The following is a 19,898-nucleotide window of genomic DNA, read 5'->3' on the forward strand; positions in this document are numbered from 1 at the left end:
CCTACGGCAGTTATCAGACAACATGCTTTGCAATGCCAGCAGACTGGCCACACCAGAGCGCTGTCAACGCCTCTCGCCTGCCCTGGCTCCGCTCCCTCCCACTTCCAGCCACCCTGTACAGCAAGCAGCTGTCCTACTGAACAGACTATGGGTGAGCCACTCCAGAGCCTGTTGGCTCAGCTCTGTACACCTGCACGTTGGTGCCTGGTACCTGAGCATCCGCACGAGAGCTGGGATGCCTCCCGATTTGAAGATGGCCAGCAGCCCCTCGCGGTGGTGCGAGAGGTTGTGCAGGATGCTGGTGGTGCAGCGGGCCGTGTCCAAGTCGCTGGTGTTCTGCATGGCACGAACCACCGCGGCCACAATCTGTGGGGACTGCATCAGGGCACGGCGCGACGCCTCCTTCTTGGACAGCTGGTTCACTATCATGGCCGCTTTGCTGACCACAACCTAGGGAGAGAGAAGGCTGCAGATGGGAGAGGGGTCCCAGCCGACGCTATGAACCAGGAGATTACTGAGCAGCGAGGGAGCTGAGTCGCCCACTAAAGCAGCCAAAAGAAGTTTCTTCCCTTTCAGGCGGCTAGCACTGCAGATGGGGCAGCTGGATCCACTGTACCGTACTGATAGGCTGGGCCAGAGTGGTGGGAAAGACTCTGCTCAGGGGGCTGAGAGCCCGCCCAGCTAGTGCATTCGAATGCGGCTATTTAACACAACGGCACCACGACGCGCAGCAGGAGGGCGGGCTGCAGCCAGGGCTCAGGTGCTCTGACACAGCAGAGGGTGGGGCGGGGGAAGCAGCCAGGGGTGCAATGCGACAGGTTTTTCCAAGAGATCTGTTCTAGGAGTTATTTTGGGGCAGGTCCCTGGCCTGTTAACACAGGAGGTCAGACTAGATGATCACAACAGTCCCGTCTGGCCTTGGAATCTACGCAGCACTAGGGTGCAGGCTGCCCTGCTTGGCCATCTGGCCAGAGCCGGGGTAACGCCAGGAGCATTAAGTTCACACGAGGTATTAAAAGGGCAGAAGAGGGCGGGGAGGAACTGTGAGTACAGATGTAAAGGAACACAGTTGCCCTGGGTCAGATTCCCCCTTGCTACAGCAGGGTTGATGGGCCATGTGACCACAGCGCTTTGGCAAAGGAGAAGGGCGTTGGTCAGCGTTGGCTGGATCTCCTCTGAGGTCCCAGGCACGTTGCAGCAGCCTCCCCCGCCAGAGCTATGCTTCCAGGCAAGCACGCAGCTAGGAGGTTTGCAGCCTGAGTCCCAGAGCATGCCCCGGACAAGAGCGTGCATTGAGCAGAGTTTGCTCCCTTACCGGGTCCTCGTCATTCAGCAGCTTGGTGAGCTCTGGGATGGCCCGCGTGGCCAGCTCTGCATCGTCCTGGTAGTTGATCAAGTGCACGATGGCAGATTTCAGCATCTGCGACGGCTCGGCCAGCCTCTGTACGTTGGTCTGCTGGCCATCAATGTGAGTGGTCATAAGCAGGGACCGGTCCTCCATGGTCTCTGGGTACATGGCAGCCCGGACACGCTGGGCCCGTGTCATGGCCAGCTGAGACTCCATGTCTGCTGCTGCAGGGAGGAGAGGCAAAGGGAATGTTAAACTCCCAAGCTCGGCAGAGTTCACTGCCAGGCCTCCAGATTTCAATTAGCTGAGCAGAAGCTTAACAAAATGACACCAGTAATGTCAGCATCCCAGCACGCCCCGCAAAGAGCTGGTGCTTCACATTGTAAAGAGATACAGCAGCACAGAGATAAGGGAACACTTAATTAGGCAGCATAATTTGGGAATTGTCACACAAGGCCTGTTAATTAAAAAAGAATTAAGGGCATTTGCAAGTTGGGACCAGCTGGCTCAGGGGACTGGAATGGCATTTGGAGGCCTTTCCCCATGGGGTTTGTTGGGACAGATCCAGCTCAGGGACAGCTCTTACCACTAATTGCTATCCATAACTTCTGGGAACAGCTCGTGGCTTTGGTCCAGTTCCTGGCAGACAAAATATCCCCAAATCACACCATTGCCTAGAAGCAGCCTCAGGACCAGGGTAGGGCCTGAGCTACTCCACTGTAAGGCCTGGTCTACACCTAGAACTTAAGTCAACCTAGTGACTTCGCTCAGGGCTGTGACCAAGGATTCTTCCTTCTAGCTACAGCCTTGGAGAGGTGGATTACCTGCCAAGATGGAAACCCCCTGCTGAGGATGCAAGAAATACCTAGGCTAAAGCGGCACAGCTGCACCTTTGCTGCTGTAGTGTGGAAATACCTTTTGCTTCCCCTCCTCTGCAGGGAAGGGGATTTACCCTCTGGGGCCAGTAATCGGATCCCTTTACTCAGAGATAAATACAGGAAAGAGCCACCAGAACCGAGTCCAGCGTTAGCAGGTAGGAGTTCAGTGACTCACTCTCTAGTTAGAGAGAAATGGAGCCAGGGTCTTCTAGTTAGCATCACAGAAGCCGTCCCTCCTCACCCCAGCCCAGGTATTGTAGCGACCAAGAGAGCTGTCATTCTGGCTGTGGCAGGCTCCGCTGACAATGTGCAGGTGTTTGGGGTGCAGGGAAAAAGGGGAGGAGGAGAACACTTTTCTGGTTTTCTTCCCCTCTGTTTCAGACATGCCAGAGTTGCACCATCACCAGCTACTTTGTGCAAGCAACAAGCTGTAACACCTAGGAACAGTACTGCACACTGTCCCCAAGCAGCCAGGTAACAGAGGCAAACGTGGCTGATCACTAAGCTGGGATCAAACAGCTCCTATCTTGGAAATACAGCTTAAAGCGCCATTGAGGCATGCGTGGAGACTGAGCTCAGAATCAGAGATGTGGTTATGCCACAAAACACCCTCTCTGTATGAGATCCTTCCTGCACTCAGACGTGCTGCCAAACAGTTTACCTTCCCCTGCCCTGGTGTTTTAAGCTGCAGTGACAGGCCAGGCGTGGAGAAGACAAACGATTTACGAAGATGCACCCAGAGTGGGGCAGATTAAGTATAGGACATGGGAGATTTTGAGAGGGAGGTGGAGAAAGGCTGGGATGGAGCACTAGAATTTCTGCACAACCGCCATTCAAGTGTCTGGTTTGCTCATCACCAACTTTACATGCTGGCCATCTGTGTCCCCTACCTGCTGCTGAGCCCAGGCCCTGGCCCCCCGCCTCTCTGTAGGTGGTTGTCTTGATGGTATACTGCTTGGCGTAGAGGTCCTCATCATCCCCGATGCATTTGCTGCTGACCGACGGCACCTGGGTGTTCACCCCAGAGTGTATGCCCGAGTCGTAGGTGTAGGTCTGCTGCCACTCTGTCACCTTGATCGGCTGCTCCATCATGTTCATCACCTCCATTGCTGCTCTGCAGGGAGAAGGGGAAGGAAGTTACAGCCTCCATCCAGCACATGGCCAAACTGAGCCAGATTCCGAATCCCAGCAGACAGCTTTCCTGCCCAGAATCCCACTCTCCCCTCGCAGACCCAGGCTAACGCACCATCTGTGGCTAAGCGCTGCTCGCCATGACCCTCCCACACATGCAGAGATCACTATCTGCCATTTTCTTATTACTGAGATGAAAGGATGAACCAAGATGACAAATCCCACAGCTCAGCAGTTTGCCTCTCATGTTGGGACATGAAAGGAAGCTGTGACTGGTACAGGCAGCCTGACTAAAGCTCCAGCTCCCCATGGCCATTACTCGCTGCAGAAGGGGGTGGGTTATTCTCGGTTCCTGAAGGCGTGCGCCAGAACATCCCGTGCCGAGGGACAGATCCCCTGCTATTCCAGGAAGCACAGAGGAGCTTTTTAAAGAGCTGTTTCCGGACAGGCAAACTGGCAGAAAGCTGAAGCCAGCCACAAGGGTTTGGAGTTTAGAATAAAAACAGGCTTTTCAGAGAGGTTTCTGGGACAGCTTGAGTGTGCCTAAAAATAAGGCAAGGCACGCTAGCCTGTCTCAGTGAAACACCCTCTGACCGGGCACTGGACCCAGAGCTAAGACAAGCTGCTGTATCTGTGCCGTAGGAGAAACGTGCAGGAGAACAGGTAGTGCCGTTCCAGGGCAGGTACTTACCAGGATGCAATAAGCAGAGTATCGGCACCTCCAGGCAAGATCACTTACACCCCTAGCAATGGGATTTGAATGGAAACAGCTCTGCAGAGTCTCCTCCAGACTGCCATACAGGAGAGCCAGGCTGGATCACCACTCTCCTTCCTGGGGCTGACAGCAGCCGGCTCAGCCCCTGGGGGAGGAGACGCCAAGCGCTCCCGCCCAAGCAGCCACCGCCCCATGCTGCTAGAAGGAGTGGCTCACAAGGGAGTGCCAGATTCCAGCCCATACCGCTCAGACATTAAGGTGGGGACAGCCACAAGGAACCTAGATCAGGGTAGGAATCCCTTGAGCCTCCCCATGGCTGTCAGCACTCTGGGGACTGATTCCAGCATTTCTGCCAGGTGTGAAGGGGGAATCCAGCCTTTCCGACAGTGGAAATGCTCTTTGTTCAGGTATACTCCCCGCCCGCCCGCACCCCCCCTGCACGGCCTCAGAAGATTCCACACAGACTTGAGGTCAGGCTGCTCAGGATTCACTTCAGACTCAGCCCCACGACCCCCACAGATGAAGTGAGCTGTAGCTCACGAAAGCTTAGGCTCAAATAAATTTGTTAGTCTCTAAGGTGCCACAAGCCCTCCATATCCAGGAGAGCAGACAGCTGCTGCAGAGGTATTTAGAGAGACACAGAGCAAGCAAGCAAAGAGTCACTGGACATTGGCAGCATGAGGCTTGGATGCACAGTCTGTATGCTGCATTTGCAGCCTGTGCTACTAACGGAGACTCCATTGCACTAAGGAGTTAATGTAGAAGAACAGCTGCAGCTGGGTGCAGATACACCCAGGATAGGAATGCCAGTTAATCACGGTGGCTCTCTGGGTAGGGGGTTCCTCCAGACCCTGGCAGACAGGAAGGATGCATTCCTGAGAGAACCTGGCGAAACAATGGAAACACCGGGAGCCAGGGGCAAGACTGATCTCTTTAGTCACCTGAACGGCTGCTTTCAGAAAAGACTTGGCAGCTCAGAGGCTTGGGAAGAGGATATGGAGCTTTCACCTCTAGGTCACTGGTTTGAATCTGGCACATGCTGCTAGCAGCTAAGTTAGTCTAACAGCTGCTTGGCCTACACCCAGTGAGTTGGTGGGTCTCCGTCCAGCTCGGAGGGGGAACGCTTGTTTGCTCCACGAAGCCGGTGGCTGTCTTAGCACTGCCCAGTCATTCAGCGATTGACCTAAGATGGAACCTGCTTCCTCTCAGAGACAGTCCCATGAGGTTAATAAAGACAAGACTGGTGCTGTGGGCCAACCAAGCCTACAGCCGACACATACACAGAGGCCACGCATGCTCAGCCAGCTCAATAAGGAAGTGCGCTTCCTTGCGAGCCATGTTTACCCTACTTTAACCAAGCTTTTCTCTTTATTTAAAGCTCCAGCTGGCATTTGATTCTGCTCCACCCAGCTGTGCATTGAGCAGAATACCAAGAGGTACCAATAGCTACTTATCTTGGAGCTGACCGCCCAGACTTGTATTCACACCAGCTGAGCGGCTGCCCTGTGCCCCTCTCAGATTGGGGAGAAAGTGACCCTCTAATCCCAATAGGCACCTAATTTCCACAGAAAACAGGAGGGGGCCCCGATTCCAAGCAACATCCAGACCTTGAGGAAGGAGTTCTGGAATCTCTGGAATCCAGCTGCGTTGCTATTGGCAAGGACTTGGCAACATGTGGAGGGAGGCGGGGTACTGCAGGTGGTAAAGCAGGTTTCTCAACCTCCCCACCCCAGCACAGCCATGTCCGGATGCTAACAGGGCCTATTCCAGAGTCACTTGCCTCCTTTCCATTGGCACAAGCAAAACTCCCTAATGGAGCCATCCCTGTGGTCCTTAGGACCGGGGGTGGGGGGTGTTTCTGCCCAGAGAGCTCCAAACTGATAAGCAGTAAGCCACAGATCCCAGCCCCGTCTGCATATGGAGGGAGGACGCTATCCTGCTCACCTGGAAAGCACCGAACGCTTCTGGGGCAATACCACAAGTAACTGAGTAATGCTTGGCCTCCTCCCTGCCCAGCCCTGCCAGCCTCACCCTATTGAGTAGCTCTCTAAGACCCACCTTGCCAGCGGGCGGCAGTAGCAGGCAGCATAGGATCGCAAGCAGGAGTGCCAGGCTAAAGAATTCGGGCAAGAGAGCTGAGCAGACAGCAAAGAGCTTGCTGCTTACTGTCTGGACTGCATGCTGGCTTGCACCAGAGTTTGGCTTCTCCAAAGCAAGTGGAGTACATTATAGCCAGGGCTGATTTGCGTGGGAGGGATCAATTGTACTGGGGCCCCAAAACCTCTGCAACTGGGGTGAAAAGGGAGGAGGGCCCCACCGAACAGGACGTATCCGGTACACAAATTTCTCGACAGGCCTGATTATAGCCCCAGCCTTTGTACTGAGAGCAGGGCTTCGTTTTGCAGAGCTATTCCCCAGACCCACCCCAGAGGCTGTACGGTGACAAAGCTCAAGGGGCTGGAGCACAGCTGGCTGATAGAAAGGGCAGCTCTAACCCTGCCTGCTTCCAGCTTGTGTCAGACAAGCTGTGCCTCGCTTTCCCCATATCTGCACAGTTCCACTAAAGCACTCAATGCTTCTACATGGGGCTGCTTATCCCCAGCATCAGCATGTGTTTATGCACTCAGGGGATTATTTGAGAAAAGCAGCCCATGCCACAGATAGCTCCAAACATGGCCCTGCCCTGGGGACAGCTTGGGTAAACACAGCAGAAGCTTTCCAGGAAAGAGCCCGGTGTGGTTTGCACTAGGAGACAATGGAGGTCATTCCCTGCTGCTATGCACTTCCCCAGTCCCACCTGTATGGAGGCATCCAGGGTGGGGGTTCTAACCCTAGCAGATGGAAGGGCATCCATCTCCCACTTGCCGTCTACCCCCTCAAAGGAACCTTTCTGCTCTCTGGGGAGAGGGGAGGTTGCTCAGAACAACGCTCGGATCAGGAGTGACCCAGGCTGACCCACGGAGCCAGGAGAGCTGCCTTTTATGGCCATGCCAGGCTCCACTCGGACTTCATTCCCACTCAAGGTTTGCAGGGACCTTAGAGAGCAGAAGAGCCATAGTCCACCCTCCAATTGCCTGTGACCCAGACACGGAGTCACAACAAGTCAGGAAGGGAGGGATGAGTCACAGTTTCAGACTTGATAAGAGCAGGGAGGACTGGTAGAGGCAGCCACATGCATTTCCAAAGGAGAGGTTTAATTACCACCTTCCACCAATACTCTGAGTCATGCGTGGAAGGAGCTGGACCAGGAGAGCTCTAGGCGGACTGCTCCCCTCCACCCAGGAACAGACCCAAGCCAAGCTATTTCATGGGACAGCCCAGCCCGCAAAAGCTACAATGCAGCCTTAACCCATTTCAGTGCCTGAGCTGGCAGAAGTTAGTCCAACCCTGACCCCCATTTCCCTCGGCCGGCTGACTTAGTGGCACGTCTTATGTCTGAGTCAGGGCATTGGGAGGATTTTATATTTTATAGGGCAGAGGGGGATTGCACCTTGCTGCGTCGGGATGAGGTCTGCTCAGGATTCGTAACTGAGAAGGTTGCTTTTCCTGCAAGGGCTTGGTGAACACATGTCTGAGCACCACCCACAGTTACCAGGCAGCCCTGTGCTGTAATGAACAGCAAGAGCCATGTTCAGGAGAGAGCGAATCAGACCCAGGGCCTGGCAATGCATTCAGACAAGCCAACACAGGGAAAGAATTCAAAGAGGAGCCCAAAGGTTGCCTAGTAGGGTTAGAACAGGGGTCAGGAAATCTGGGTTCTACTAGTCCCAGCTCTGCCTCTGATTGAATTTGGACAAGTCACTGCACTTATGCACCTCAGTTTCCCCACCTATAAAATAGGTGAACCACACTGAAAATTAAACCTCACCAGTTTAGTCCTATGAAAGTCTACTAGATCCCTGAAATCCACACAAAGCTAGCATACAGACACGCCCGCTCATCATTTTCTACCTAGTCCCCCGTGACTATCCTATGTACATTTTAAGGGCAGTGTTCTACTCTTGTCTGTCTGTAATTTTAAGCTATAAAGTTGTAATTGTATTTACTGGTTAGGTTACAACTTTAATGGCTTGTGCATAATGCATGCTTACGTGGTAGTAAAAAAGGCAAAGAGAACCACTAATGGAAGCTGCTCAAGCTATTTACTCCCCATCACATGTCAACAGGGTATGCTGGACAGGGTGGAGATCGGGGTTGAACTAATGCAAAGCACTGGGGTCAAGTAGAATATAGGACGTGGTCTCCACACCACACAGGAGCATTCAGTTATCAGTGAGCTGTTAACGAAGGTAAGCACGATCAACATTTCCAGAAAAAGGCCAGAGTCAATTGCGGACTAAGTGCTAAAAAGAGACTGGTCTTACACTCAGCAATTCAGCCCACATCTCTTGTTATCCTGGGATACTTCTGTCCCTCTTCTCGCATCTGTAAACGAAGTGAACTTAAATTGCTGGGTACGCAAATACAAAGGGTCAGTCTGAAAACTGGGCCAATATTTGTGAAGAACAATTCTCTTTGCAGTGTCAGGTGGGCGGGATGCAAGTTGCAGGCTGACAGCCATCCGTCAAGGGGACAACAAAGCAGTGGCAGCCAGGAGACCCTCAGAACAAGTCACTGAGCAGTATCCAGAGACAAATGACATTGTCCTAAAGTCACTACTTGTTATGGAAGGGCACCTGCAGAGCTCATCTCAGGGCGAGGCTTGCTACCAATTCCATGTCACCGCATGCACACCCCTCTATGGGCGGCAAGGTGACTGGAACAGGGAGTCATTCGAGACAGCCCCAAATACACAGCCCTGGTCACTCCCTGTGAGTACTTTCCCTGCCACGGGGAGGTTGGCCTTTAAGCCACAATAAAAGCAAGGGAGTTAGCAAGTCCTGGAGTGAGTATCGACCCACTTCTGTTTCACAGCTTGGTCAGTTCCCAAAAAGAATACTGCTAGATCCCAGGGCACCAGACAGCAGGAGTAGCTTTCTTTATAGCTGAGCAGACGGAGGTTTTGCAATTTGGACAGAGAACTGGGGGTATCTAAATATAAGCACCTGGGTGGGAAAGGGGATGGGAAACACTTAGCACTTCTCAAATCTTCTCCCATGCCCCAGTGAGGTAGGTCTGAGTGATAGGGAAAATAGCAGGGAGGTGAGGTGAATCAAACAGTGCCGCAGAGAGTCTGAGCCACAACGAGGAACAGAATTTACGTGTGTAACCTGCATGTTATCCCAAAGCAGAGACCACCTACAGAGGGAGGAGATAGTCATAAGCATATGGGCCAAGACCCCAGAAAGTAAGTGTTCCTAAACTGGCTGGGTACACGTACGTACACACACGCACACAAGGACGGTGGGTCAGAGAGAACACTGGAGTCAAGGGGAGAGATTTTTCACAGCAGTTTAGGAGATTTAAACAACTTTCAGTAGGATTGATTGAAGAGGTGTCTCAATCCCTTTGCCTACTTTGCAAATCTCAACCAAGGACCTTACAGACAAGATGAGGAAGCAAAATGTAAGTGGATGGTACTTGAGACATGGAACTGGAAGCCGAAGAGGTCCAAGAAGGGCTGACTGGAGCCTATGGAAGGACTATGAATGGGTGCAATCACTGTCAGTTTCAGAGTGGTAGCCTTGTTAGTCTGTATCAGTCTGCATCTGCAAAAAAGAAATGGAGTACTTGTGGCAACTTAGAGACTAACAAATTTATTTGAGCATAAGCTTTCGTGGGCTAAACCCCACTTCATCGGATGCCCCAATGAATGTTAACTCTGCACTGAAATTCAGCTTTTGCTAAAGAGGGGCAATTTTCTATTCAAGGAAAATGAGTTCCCCCCCAAGGCCAGGTGTAACCCTGAGGGGAACCAGACCATCTGCCTCCCTCCAGTACCGCACAGCATGAGCAGGGCTGCTGGAGGATGTCCAATCAGAGGCCAGCAGAAGGAGCAGGTTTTGTGAGTGCACGAACTATGAGGAAAGGCTGGTTACAGAAAGACTGAGCATATACTGGACAGTAACTGCTGCTCTGAGAGATGAAGGAGTTTGACAGCCACTTATTTTCCAAGCATGCCCGGGTTCGGCTGGAACACTGACTGCTCACACAGCTCTGCATAATGCATGAGCTGCCGTAGTTTTTCCAGTGTAGGTGGCAATCATTTAAGCTTACAAATCAAAAGCTAGGCCGGGGTGTTTTACAAGCTTAAATGAGCTTTGCCGGATAAGTTTTGGCTGCAAACAGGAAAACAATTTTCAAGGCACTGCACATGACTATCTGCTCTAAGAGACTTGTACAAATAGTGGGCAAGCCAATGCCCCTGTGACACAGCATCTCTAGTCCCACAATACAGCTAGCCACTCAGAAGTGCAGGCAAATTATGTCGGCTAAGGCACCAATCTCTTTGAGAGTAGCCCGACGAGTGTTTCCCAGATTAAGACTTCGGGCACCAGCTTTCTTCCATTCCTTCACAGCACTCACCATGAGGCTTCAGAATACGCCAGACCCAGTCTTGCCACTGCCCAGCTCCATTACAGGACAGAGTCAAAGGCAAGCAGCTGGAGTGCAGCACTGCCCAAACACAGAGCAGCTTCGTGAAAGGTGGGAAGAGTTGCAGGCGCAGTACTGGTTTGCATGCCACTGGAACAGAGGGGCCAGAGATCATGACAGGGCCGTTGGCCAGGAGAGCCCTGCTAGGCGATAACAGATGAAGGGCAAGGGAGACAGCTGGGAAAACTGTACACTACAAGATGTTATTGTTTATAGTGTGGCCTTTCTGGAATTCCTTGCAAGTGTATTCAGTTAGGAATTAGTATTATTCTGACTGAGCACGCATCTCCCTTGGGGAACAGGAGAAGAGACTTTGCCGCTCCTACTCACCTCTCTGGGGATGGGGATGAGGAAGGAAGCAGGTTTTATTCAGTTCAGAGCTGCACTGGAAATATGAAAGGGGATTTTAGCCTTTTTATTGTAGGAGCGAGAGCAAATGAGGTACATTAATGCAACAAAGAGCCTTGCAAGTGGAGATCGTGTTTGTACTTTGACCTAGTTTTCTCCAGAGTTTCATCCATGCTACAGAATAAAAAAAGCCACATTTCAGCCCACCTGGCAGCCTCTGGTCAGAGGCACGGGGCGAGCTAGTAATAAGCCTGATCCTTCGCACCTTGAGAAGTGTCTCTGTAGGGTTAGGAAGTAGCGCAGATCAAGCAAGGAGTGAGCCTGCAGCAAGTGCACCTCTAGGCGACTGAGCTAGCGGAAAGAGAATGTCGCTGTTTGACTAAGGGCTCGGAAAATGTCAGCTGCTCCAGGAACTATCTGTTCTGTGTTTCTGCTGTGCTCCCCACGGTGTCAGTGCATTGTGGGACCTAAGAGCCCCAGAGGAGAATCCAGCTCTGTCCCCTTGTCAGATCAGGGGGTTTAGCACAGGAAAGCTAGTGAAATTCATTCTGAAGGCCGCAAGATACATGGTTATTCTGGCCTCCCAGTTGCAGGCAACATGCCAAGTGGGTGGTCAACAGTGCCCACCACTGCAGAGATGCCTAACCGCTGCTGGAGCAGAGATGGTCCCTCGTGTGGCTTGGGCCAGTAATTTGGAGGGACTGGAAGAAAGGACGCCTGAGTCTTCACCCTGTTGAGTGCAGAGAGACAAGCAGAGCGAAGGTATGGTCTGCGCAGCTGCAATCAGAGCAGAGAACAAGGTAACAATGCATCCAGGCAGTCTTCTGTAGAGCAAATGACATGCAAAACCTTTGCTCAGCCTTGAAAATCTCTTTTGGTGCCAGGCTGCTCTGCATCACGCCAGCCATACCAGCTACATGGCCTCCTACTCCAATGCCGCAAATACAGAGTTTCTCTCCATGCCTTCCGAGTCAAAGAGAATCCTTTCCCCAGGATATTAGCTCTGAAGAGGTCTCGTAGGAGAGAATTAGCCATCAGGAAAACAATGCCCTTGGTCGTCACTATGACGAAAGCTGACCTACAGCATGCAGGCATGTAAACAGAGATTAGGTTAACTGGTCTGTACATAGAAGAACAGGAGTACTTGTGGCAGCTTCGAGACTAACAAATTTATCTGAGCATAAGCTTTCGTGAGCTGAATGCATCCGATGAAGAGGGCTGTAGCTCACGAAAGCTTATGCTCAAATAAATTTGTTAGTCTCGAAGCTGCCACAAGTACTCCTGTTCTTCTTGCGAATAGCAGCCGTGTTGGTCTGTACTCTGAAACCTGTACATAAAAGGGTTTCCAATACCACAAACACCCCGCTCGGATTTGGAAAGAGCAAGAGAATTTGCGGGAAGACCGGAGGGCAGGCAGCAAGTAGAGCTGAAGCGAGATGTGACCAGAGGACCCATGCAGTGACCAGTCGTGCCAACACTCAGCCTGGTATTTACCTTAAAGCCATGGGAACAGATTAAATAATTTTATTAAGATGATGTTGAAGTAAAAAGAAAATGGTACAGAGTTTAAAGCATACAAGTTTCTGGTTATCAGGGAATAAGGTAGAGATTATCAAGGGGTGCAAAATTCGGTTTAGGAACAGGTGACGTAAGGAATACATAATCTGCAATCTCCCCAATTGGGGGTAAAAGTTTAACGGACCAAAGTACAGACATTGAGATATGGGGGTATGTTCATATAATGGCTATGTTCAGGTGTGGAGTATAATGAGTGGATACGATGATGAGGATGGATTTACCCTCATTGGGTGGGATTTAATGTTCAGTGAGTTTATGGTTCCAGTTCATATGGTCTAATGGAAAAAGTCTCTCCGTCCCTTTTTACAGTCTCCTCCACTCTTGAAGTGCTTAGCCCTGTTGCTGTGGAGGACAGTTTGAAAATGTGGCCCTGAAGGCATCATAACCAGAAGGCAAATTTTAAAAAGACTGAAGTCTCATGATTTTGGGGGTCAGACTCATGAGTTTTGAACTCTGCGTTGGCAGCACTGCAGGGGCCTTCAGGGAAAGTGGAGCACAGATAGACCACCACACAAGGGACAGGGTCCTCCTTCCCTGTAACAAGCAGAAACCAATTCTGCCACCAAAAACTTCTGCATTCAGAGATAGGGTCATTATATCAGGACTCGTCTGTTTAAAAAAAACAAACCATGATGCAGGTATCTGCTAGGCTGCTCCCTATGCTTGTGGGGTGGTGTAGCATGAAAAGCCAACAGGATATGCTTATTATGAGGGGCGGGGGGGAGTTTTCCCATTCTATTAGTAGCTACAGCAGCGGACACCAGATCTCTCCCAGGAGACCATGTGAAGGTCAAGCCCTGCTCCTTTAATGGAGTCCGGGAGAGTAATACGCAGCACACTCCCATCCATCACTTTGGAAGTGCTCTGCTGGCAGGAGCTCTAGACATGGACTTGCCACTCAACTCTAATGCAGCTTCGCACCCTTTGTTGTGTCAGCACAGGAGCTGGAGATATCCAGACAGGAGGAGCCACACCTGCTAAGCTACCACCTCCTAGACAATGACCCTGTGCAGCTGTCTTGACGGGTGCAAACAGCACCCACTGAACACAGTACAGATGGGGACCAGATCACACTGTGGCAGCTCTGTACATTGACCGGGTCATTGGGGTTTACCACATGAATACGTTGGTTTAGTTTAATAGCAGGCAGTTGGTAAAAAACAGGAAGCAGAACAATGGCTCGAGATAGCCGGCCATCTACCAACACTTATGGGACATCACAAGAGATATTCCCTTTGATGGTCTACCTGACCACCTGCTGAGCTCCCCCCCCCACCCCCTGACTAGTCTGTCCAGGGAGGGGCCCAAGCCTGGGAACACAGGAGAACAAAAACCCAGCTAGATTTAAAAGGACACACCCTCAACCAGTGAAAGGAAGTTACAGGGAAAGGGACCAATATCTGTCCTAGACCCCAAAGCTATAGGCACCTGGGACAGAGAAGCTTCCTTCGGGTCTCCACTAGAGGATGGTAATGCCTCCGGGAAGAGTCCTGCATATAGACAGTTTAAGAACTTTTTTCCCCTCCCTACCTCCTTACTCCTGCTGTTACAGATTTAACACTTGGTTTAAGAAGGCTGCTAGTCACTATCTACCACTGGTCCCAGACTCCAGAAGGGCAGAACCATGGGTGCCATACCCAGTCAGAGCTGCTGGTTAAGCTCGGTTCATACAGAAGGATGCTGCAGCTCAACACCCGGTCTCAGAATGGAAGAACTGCACAATTCCATACCAGAAGTCATGGCGCGAAGCGTGCAGTCAGAGGGGACAGAGCTGCAGTGAGCGCTATACTTGTGACCTTGGAACCAAGGAAGATGCTGGGAGACTATCCATGAAGCTGAGATGATCTATTGGACGGTTCCACATCCTCAAAGGGGACAGCAGCAGCCGCACTGCCCCAAGCATGCTTCTTTCTAGAAATCTGTCAAAGTTAAGAAAAATCCAGATGCCAATGCAGAGGGTGGAATGGAAGTGGACTGAGTGTCACCTAGCTTGATCACCAGAAAGATTCAACAGTCACACAAGACACTACCCTACTGAACTGATTCAGTGTAATTACTGCTGAGAAGCTGGGGCTAACCTGTGCCTTTTCAACTGCAAGTGTTTGGCTTGCAGTTACAAGGGCTATTGCTATGCTGATAGGACAAACAGTGCTCCCCATTCCAACCAAACCATCAGCATGTGCTGTTTCCCCAACAGCAAGCACCTGATGGGGAGAGTACACTTTGGTATCCAAGGTGCAGCAGCTCACTGAGGCACAAGGCTGCTCCCTCAGAGGCATGGGAAAATACCACTCTGCAGATTCAGGAATTCAGGCAAAGTCACTGCCCAATATATGACCAACTGAACTCTATGAAGCAGCCAAATATTTGTACAGGCAGTGGGGAACTCTCTAAAAGCTGGTGGAACCACTGACTATTAAACTGGTGTGACCGTTTCTAGCCCTGAAAGTTTTTATGGAACATGCCACAGCATGGCAACTCTAGTGAACTGGGTTTCACTTCCACAGCCAGGCATTTACTGACAGCTGAAAACCATGGAGATTCCAGACTGGCCAATTCCATGCGCATGTCGGGAGGAACATGAAACTAGATGTGCAAAGTTTATTTAAGGGCACAAAAGTGTCAAAACAGAACCAAGTATCAGGTCAGGCTAGATGGTTTAGCCATCCGCTCCCCAAGAGCAATGACTTTTTTAAAAAGGTTTAATTCTTTCCTGCTACAATCCTGGAGTCAAGGAGTTAAGAATCCTGACAAGGAGCAGAGGAAGCTACAGCTGGAAAGAGAGAGACTAGAAGCCTCATATCTCCAAAGTTATTTGATCTACATCCAGACAGCTTCATCTTTGCACAGATAACGTCTGACAAGGAAGTCTCCAATAAATATGCATCTATTTGCAGCTCGAATGCCTGCGTCTGGCCCTTTCCTTTTGCTCCCTGAGATAAACTTGCCCTTCTTTGTGCCGAGCAGGCAGCAGAATCTTTATTAGAGTTCCAACTTCAAACTGATTTACTGTTGAGTGACCCCAAAAAAGCAGCAGGGAAGCCGTAAATATTGTTGCATAAAAAACAACCTATCCCCAGAGATGCTCAGCTCCTGGTCATGACACTTCCAGTTGTCAGGCTCAAATCACTCAGCCAGCTTCTCATGGGGGGGAGGAGGGGGTGGTGCAGGACTGAAGGGTAGGAGCTATGCATATCAAGGCACAACAAGAGGACACTGTGCCCCCATACTGGAGTGCGTGACCACATTCTACCCCACCCCCCGTTTCAAAATCACAGGCCAATGTTGAAAGCCAGAACTGCCAGCTCCAGTTAAAAGGATGTGAGACTAAGAACACAGGGCTTACCAGAGCACTAACCACTAAAATAGGTTAAATGAAGCTCAGGGATATTACATTAACCCCTTGGGCAACACAGAGAATCCTGCTAAGCATCTGCTCCGCTTGGAGGCTGAAGAGCCATGGTGTTTGAGGGTTACCCTGCCATAACCAGACAGTCTAGTTACACTTTAGAAATCTTACTTTGTGCTTACAATTTTTAGTAGATTTCAAACTAAAAGTGTTGACATTGAGCATCCTAAAGCACTACCCTTCAGAGGCAGGCCAGTAACTTTAAACACACCTTTGGGTAAGATGGTGTTAAGAGGGGGGAGCCCCCCAGTTTCCCCACACTTGGGAGTTTTTAGGATTTCATTTGCCATTCTACATAGAGAAGAAACCCAAAGCCAGCTGCCCTCCCCTACAGAAGGAGCGAGGGAGGGAACAGGCAAAGGAGCAGCCCCTCCATTTTCCGGGAGAGAACAAAAGGTCAGAAGGGCTGTTGCTCTCCCCATTCAGGAATCGCATTGTTCACAGCAAGGCACAAGTGGGATGAGCCTGAGTGAATGCAATTAGATACTCAGGCCTTTAAAAGAGGCATTTAAGGCAGCTTGACAAACACATGTAGCAAGAGGCACAGATTTTAAGGCAGGTGATCTCAAATCCTCCCACCAGCAAATTAGATAACACTTGAGGTACAGAAAGCAGGGAAGAGAGAAAGATGCTAGAGACAAGTGCTGGTCTCTAGAGCCGACAGGAACAGTGCCACACCTAGGGTAAGGAGAAGAGTTTCCCTTTTAACTCCATGTTCACGCAGTCAGTCATAGCCCAAATCCCAACCTGCAGAGGGCTTTACATGTCTAATTCACACACTTCCTGGAGGTGATCTGTAGGCCCCAGAGTCAGATGAGTCTATCACACCTGATTATCTCCTCCCCTCACACAACACGGGAAATATTAGACAGAAAGCAATTTCTTCTTAGTGCTGAGCCCATCTCTCAGCCTGTCTGACCTTACACACACACACACACACACCACTGAATCCACTCACATTTGGGGGCACCACCCACTCTGCCCATCACAATGCCAAGGATTGACTCGGGGCAGTCCTGAATCCATGAGCCCCTCCAGCATTTCCGACTTCATGTGGCCTGGCCTGCCATCCCCTTCCTCAGCCCACAGCAGTGGGAGAGGTCTCCAGCAGGTCTTTGCTTTCACACCTTACTAACCACAACAGGGGATTAAAAACAGGACATGTTTTGTCCTGCAATGAACCCTAACTTTGCAGCAAATAATCAGGGATACAATTTGGCCTTGAAGGTGTCCCAAAAGCTCATAAAGCAACCCCACTGGAGCACCAGTCAAATCCTCTGTGTGAGGTATAGAAGCCAGGAAACCTTTGGGATCTCATGACAGCATCTGTGGCCCTGGAACGCCACTTAACACAATCTCTCCACACCTCCCTCCAAGGGGTAAGTGTCTAAGGGCTGTATATAAGTGACTAAAGATGCAGACAGGTACCTAGTGGGGTTTTCAAAAGTGCCTAGGTGCCCAACTCCCATGGGTGTTATCCCATGACATGCCCAACTCCATGAGCTCTGGTGGAATTTTCAGAAGTGCCCAGGGACCTAAGTACTTTTAAAACTGTGGCCCTAAAGCACTGCCTAAGTTCTAAGGTGATCTACAAGGTCTGAATGGAGCCCATATTGCTTTGTAAGGGGGTCGAGAAGCATGTCCAGGCCCTGTCCACACCTTCCTATGCCACTCTCTAAGGCAGAGATTGGGTTAACTTCAGGAGCAGGTCAAAACTGCTTTTCCTCCTAAAAATTTTACAATAATTTATAATTTATAAAATAATAATAATAATTTATAAAAATTTACAATAACTGCAATAATTTATAGCTAATGAAGCTCAGATGGAAGGCACAGCAAATGCAGTGCTCTATAAAAGACTAGTTGCTGAGGTTATGAAAGGGGTCCCTTCCCAGAAGGAGAAACAAGGATGGGGGAGGGAGAGAGAGAGCACAGCTTTTCAAGATTCCACCAGCATCAATGAAAAATAAAAGCATTAAATATATAAAGAGTCAGACCTTCGGTAGCTTAAACCATTTCAATGGAGGCTTTACAGGGAAGGAAAGTTGAGGAATTCAAAGGGAGCGGAGGGACCTTTAATGAGGAGGAGACTCGTGTGTTACAGGAGCAGTGATCTTTTAAAAGAAAGCTGAAATAGCAGAACATGATTCACTCCCTCCCTCCCCATCCCCCACTCTGCTAGTGTCCTTATCTATGCAAACAAAGGAAATGAATTCCTCTGTTCTCCTGGCATGTTCATACTGTACTGGAACCGTTCCCCCAGCTTCCCATGTCAGGTAGATGAACAACGAACAAGCAGCTCTTGGATAACGTCATTCCGAGACGTTAGAAAGATGGGAAGGGGCCTCTGGAGACGGGCCAGCTGACTGGAGGAGGTTATTACAAAATAGTAATTTTTAAATGCCATCACTGGGAGGCAAAGGTCATTTCCAAGACTGTTGATACAAGGCTACCACAAAGCATCCTCCCTCATGCACACAGTGGTGTGTGCATTTCTCATGCATTCCTTCACACAAATCTCAGCTCAAACCAAGAGGCACCCTCCAAACTGTGTGTTTCTCTGCAGTTACCTGTTTTGTTTGGTTGCAGCTCTCCATCAGTAGAGCTCACAAGAACAGATGCAAGAGATGAATGCATTCTCCAAATCCTGGAAGTGCCTTGGCTTTACCCAGGTTAATAGTTATTGACAACCCCACACACTCAAGTCAAGTTCAGGCTGTAATATTTCAGCACTTCCTATCATACAATGACAAGGTGTTATGTATTAATAGCTTCCACTACTCTCCCCTTCTAAGAATATGCACCGTGCTGGTCATTACAATTATCTTCCCCCAGCAAGTGGAGTATACAATCCTCCTGAAAGCTGTTTGAGACACACCTGCCTCCTTTAGGTCTTTTGCTGAAGTCTGGTTATTGTAGGTACACAGCAAATGGTGAGCTGAAATGGCCATTCATTGGGCCACCACCGTGCTAGCTGTTTGCATGTTTTCCTTACCTGCTGCAAGTTGTTCTGCTTTCTGCCACACGGAAGCAAAAGCTCCACACAAGGGAAGGCCAGGGAGCCAGCATCTGCCAGACAGCATGCAGCTCAGGGCATTATCTCACCGCCATATGTACTCGTGGGTATGCTTAACACAAGCAGCCGATCAGCCTGTTCTGTTGCGTCTCATGCTGATATTTTCCATTGGATTAAGCCTTGGAAGCAGTGAGTAACTCAGCCATGAAGAGACATTTCAGAGATGCCAAAGCCAGGAGGACCATTAAATGATCCAAGACTGAGGGGCTCGTTTTTCAGAGGACATTATATTTCCCCCAGTTACTGAGCACAATAATGCGTTCATTTGTGTTTGGCTAAAGCCTCTTCTAGAAAGGCATCCAGGCTGGATTTGAAGACATCAAGAGATTAAGAACCCACCACTGCCCTTGGCAGTTTGTTCCAATGGTTAATCACCTGCACTGAAAAATCTGTGCCCAATTTCTAACTGACTTCAACTTCCAGCCATCAGTTCTTGTTCTACCTTTCTTTGCTAGGTTAGAGACCCCATTACTACTTGGTGTTTTCTCCCCATGAAGATACTTCTATTACTCTAAATCACCTTCTTTTTGATCAGCTAAACAGATTGAGCTCTTTAAGTCTCACTGGAAGGCATTTTCTCTAGACCTCAAATCATTTTTGTGGCTCTTTTCAGCAGCCTCTCCATCAGCATCCTATAAAACGTGAACAGAACTGGACGCAATATTCCAGCAGCAGTCTCACCAATGCCATAGGCAGAGGTAAAAGTCACCTTCCTGCCTCTACGTGCTACTCCCCTGGTTTATCCTAAAATGGAGAGTCAGGGAGACATGCAGTAATAAGGTGCGATGCCCTGACATGTGCAGTGCTGTAACCATGGAACACCCTCACATGGGCCATCCTTGAGTGGCTGAGAAACTCCACTTTACATGCCCTCTCCCTGC

At 50.1% G+C, this 19,898-nt stretch overlaps 1 protein-coding gene across 8 annotated transcripts in view; it reads right to left on the reverse strand.

Annotated features, from left to right (window-relative positions):
* LOC102929598 (junction plakoglobin) overlaps positions 1–19,898 on the reverse strand; it is a 50,760-nt gene that overhangs the window by 14,609 nt on the left and 16,253 nt on the right. For 5 of the 8 annotated variants that reach the window (XR_006287659.1, XR_006287660.1, XR_006287658.1 and 2 more), the window contains exons 2-4: positions 3,117–3,340; positions 1,316–1,572; positions 212–450 (exon numbers count right to left, since the gene is read on the reverse strand). Coding sequence is in view for 4 of the 8 variants with exons in the window: in XM_037886926.2 (XP_037742854.1) it covers positions 212–450; positions 1,316–1,572; positions 3,117–3,333 (713 nt within the window). In the remaining 4 variants the exon portion in view is untranslated. Of the gene's footprint in view, positions 1–211; positions 451–1,315; positions 1,573–3,116; positions 3,341–4,048; positions 4,197–9,555; positions 9,716–18,936; positions 19,099–19,898 lie in introns of those variants that run through there. The other 3 variants (XR_006287661.1, XM_043536763.1, XM_043536764.1) reach the window with 3 other exon arrangements.

The sequence above is a fragment of the Chelonia mydas genome, chromosome 27 (genome assembly GCF_015237465.2).
Source record: "Chelonia mydas isolate rCheMyd1 chromosome 27, rCheMyd1.pri.v2, whole genome shotgun sequence".
Taxonomy (NCBI): Eukaryota; Metazoa; Chordata; order Testudines; family Cheloniidae; genus Chelonia; species Chelonia mydas.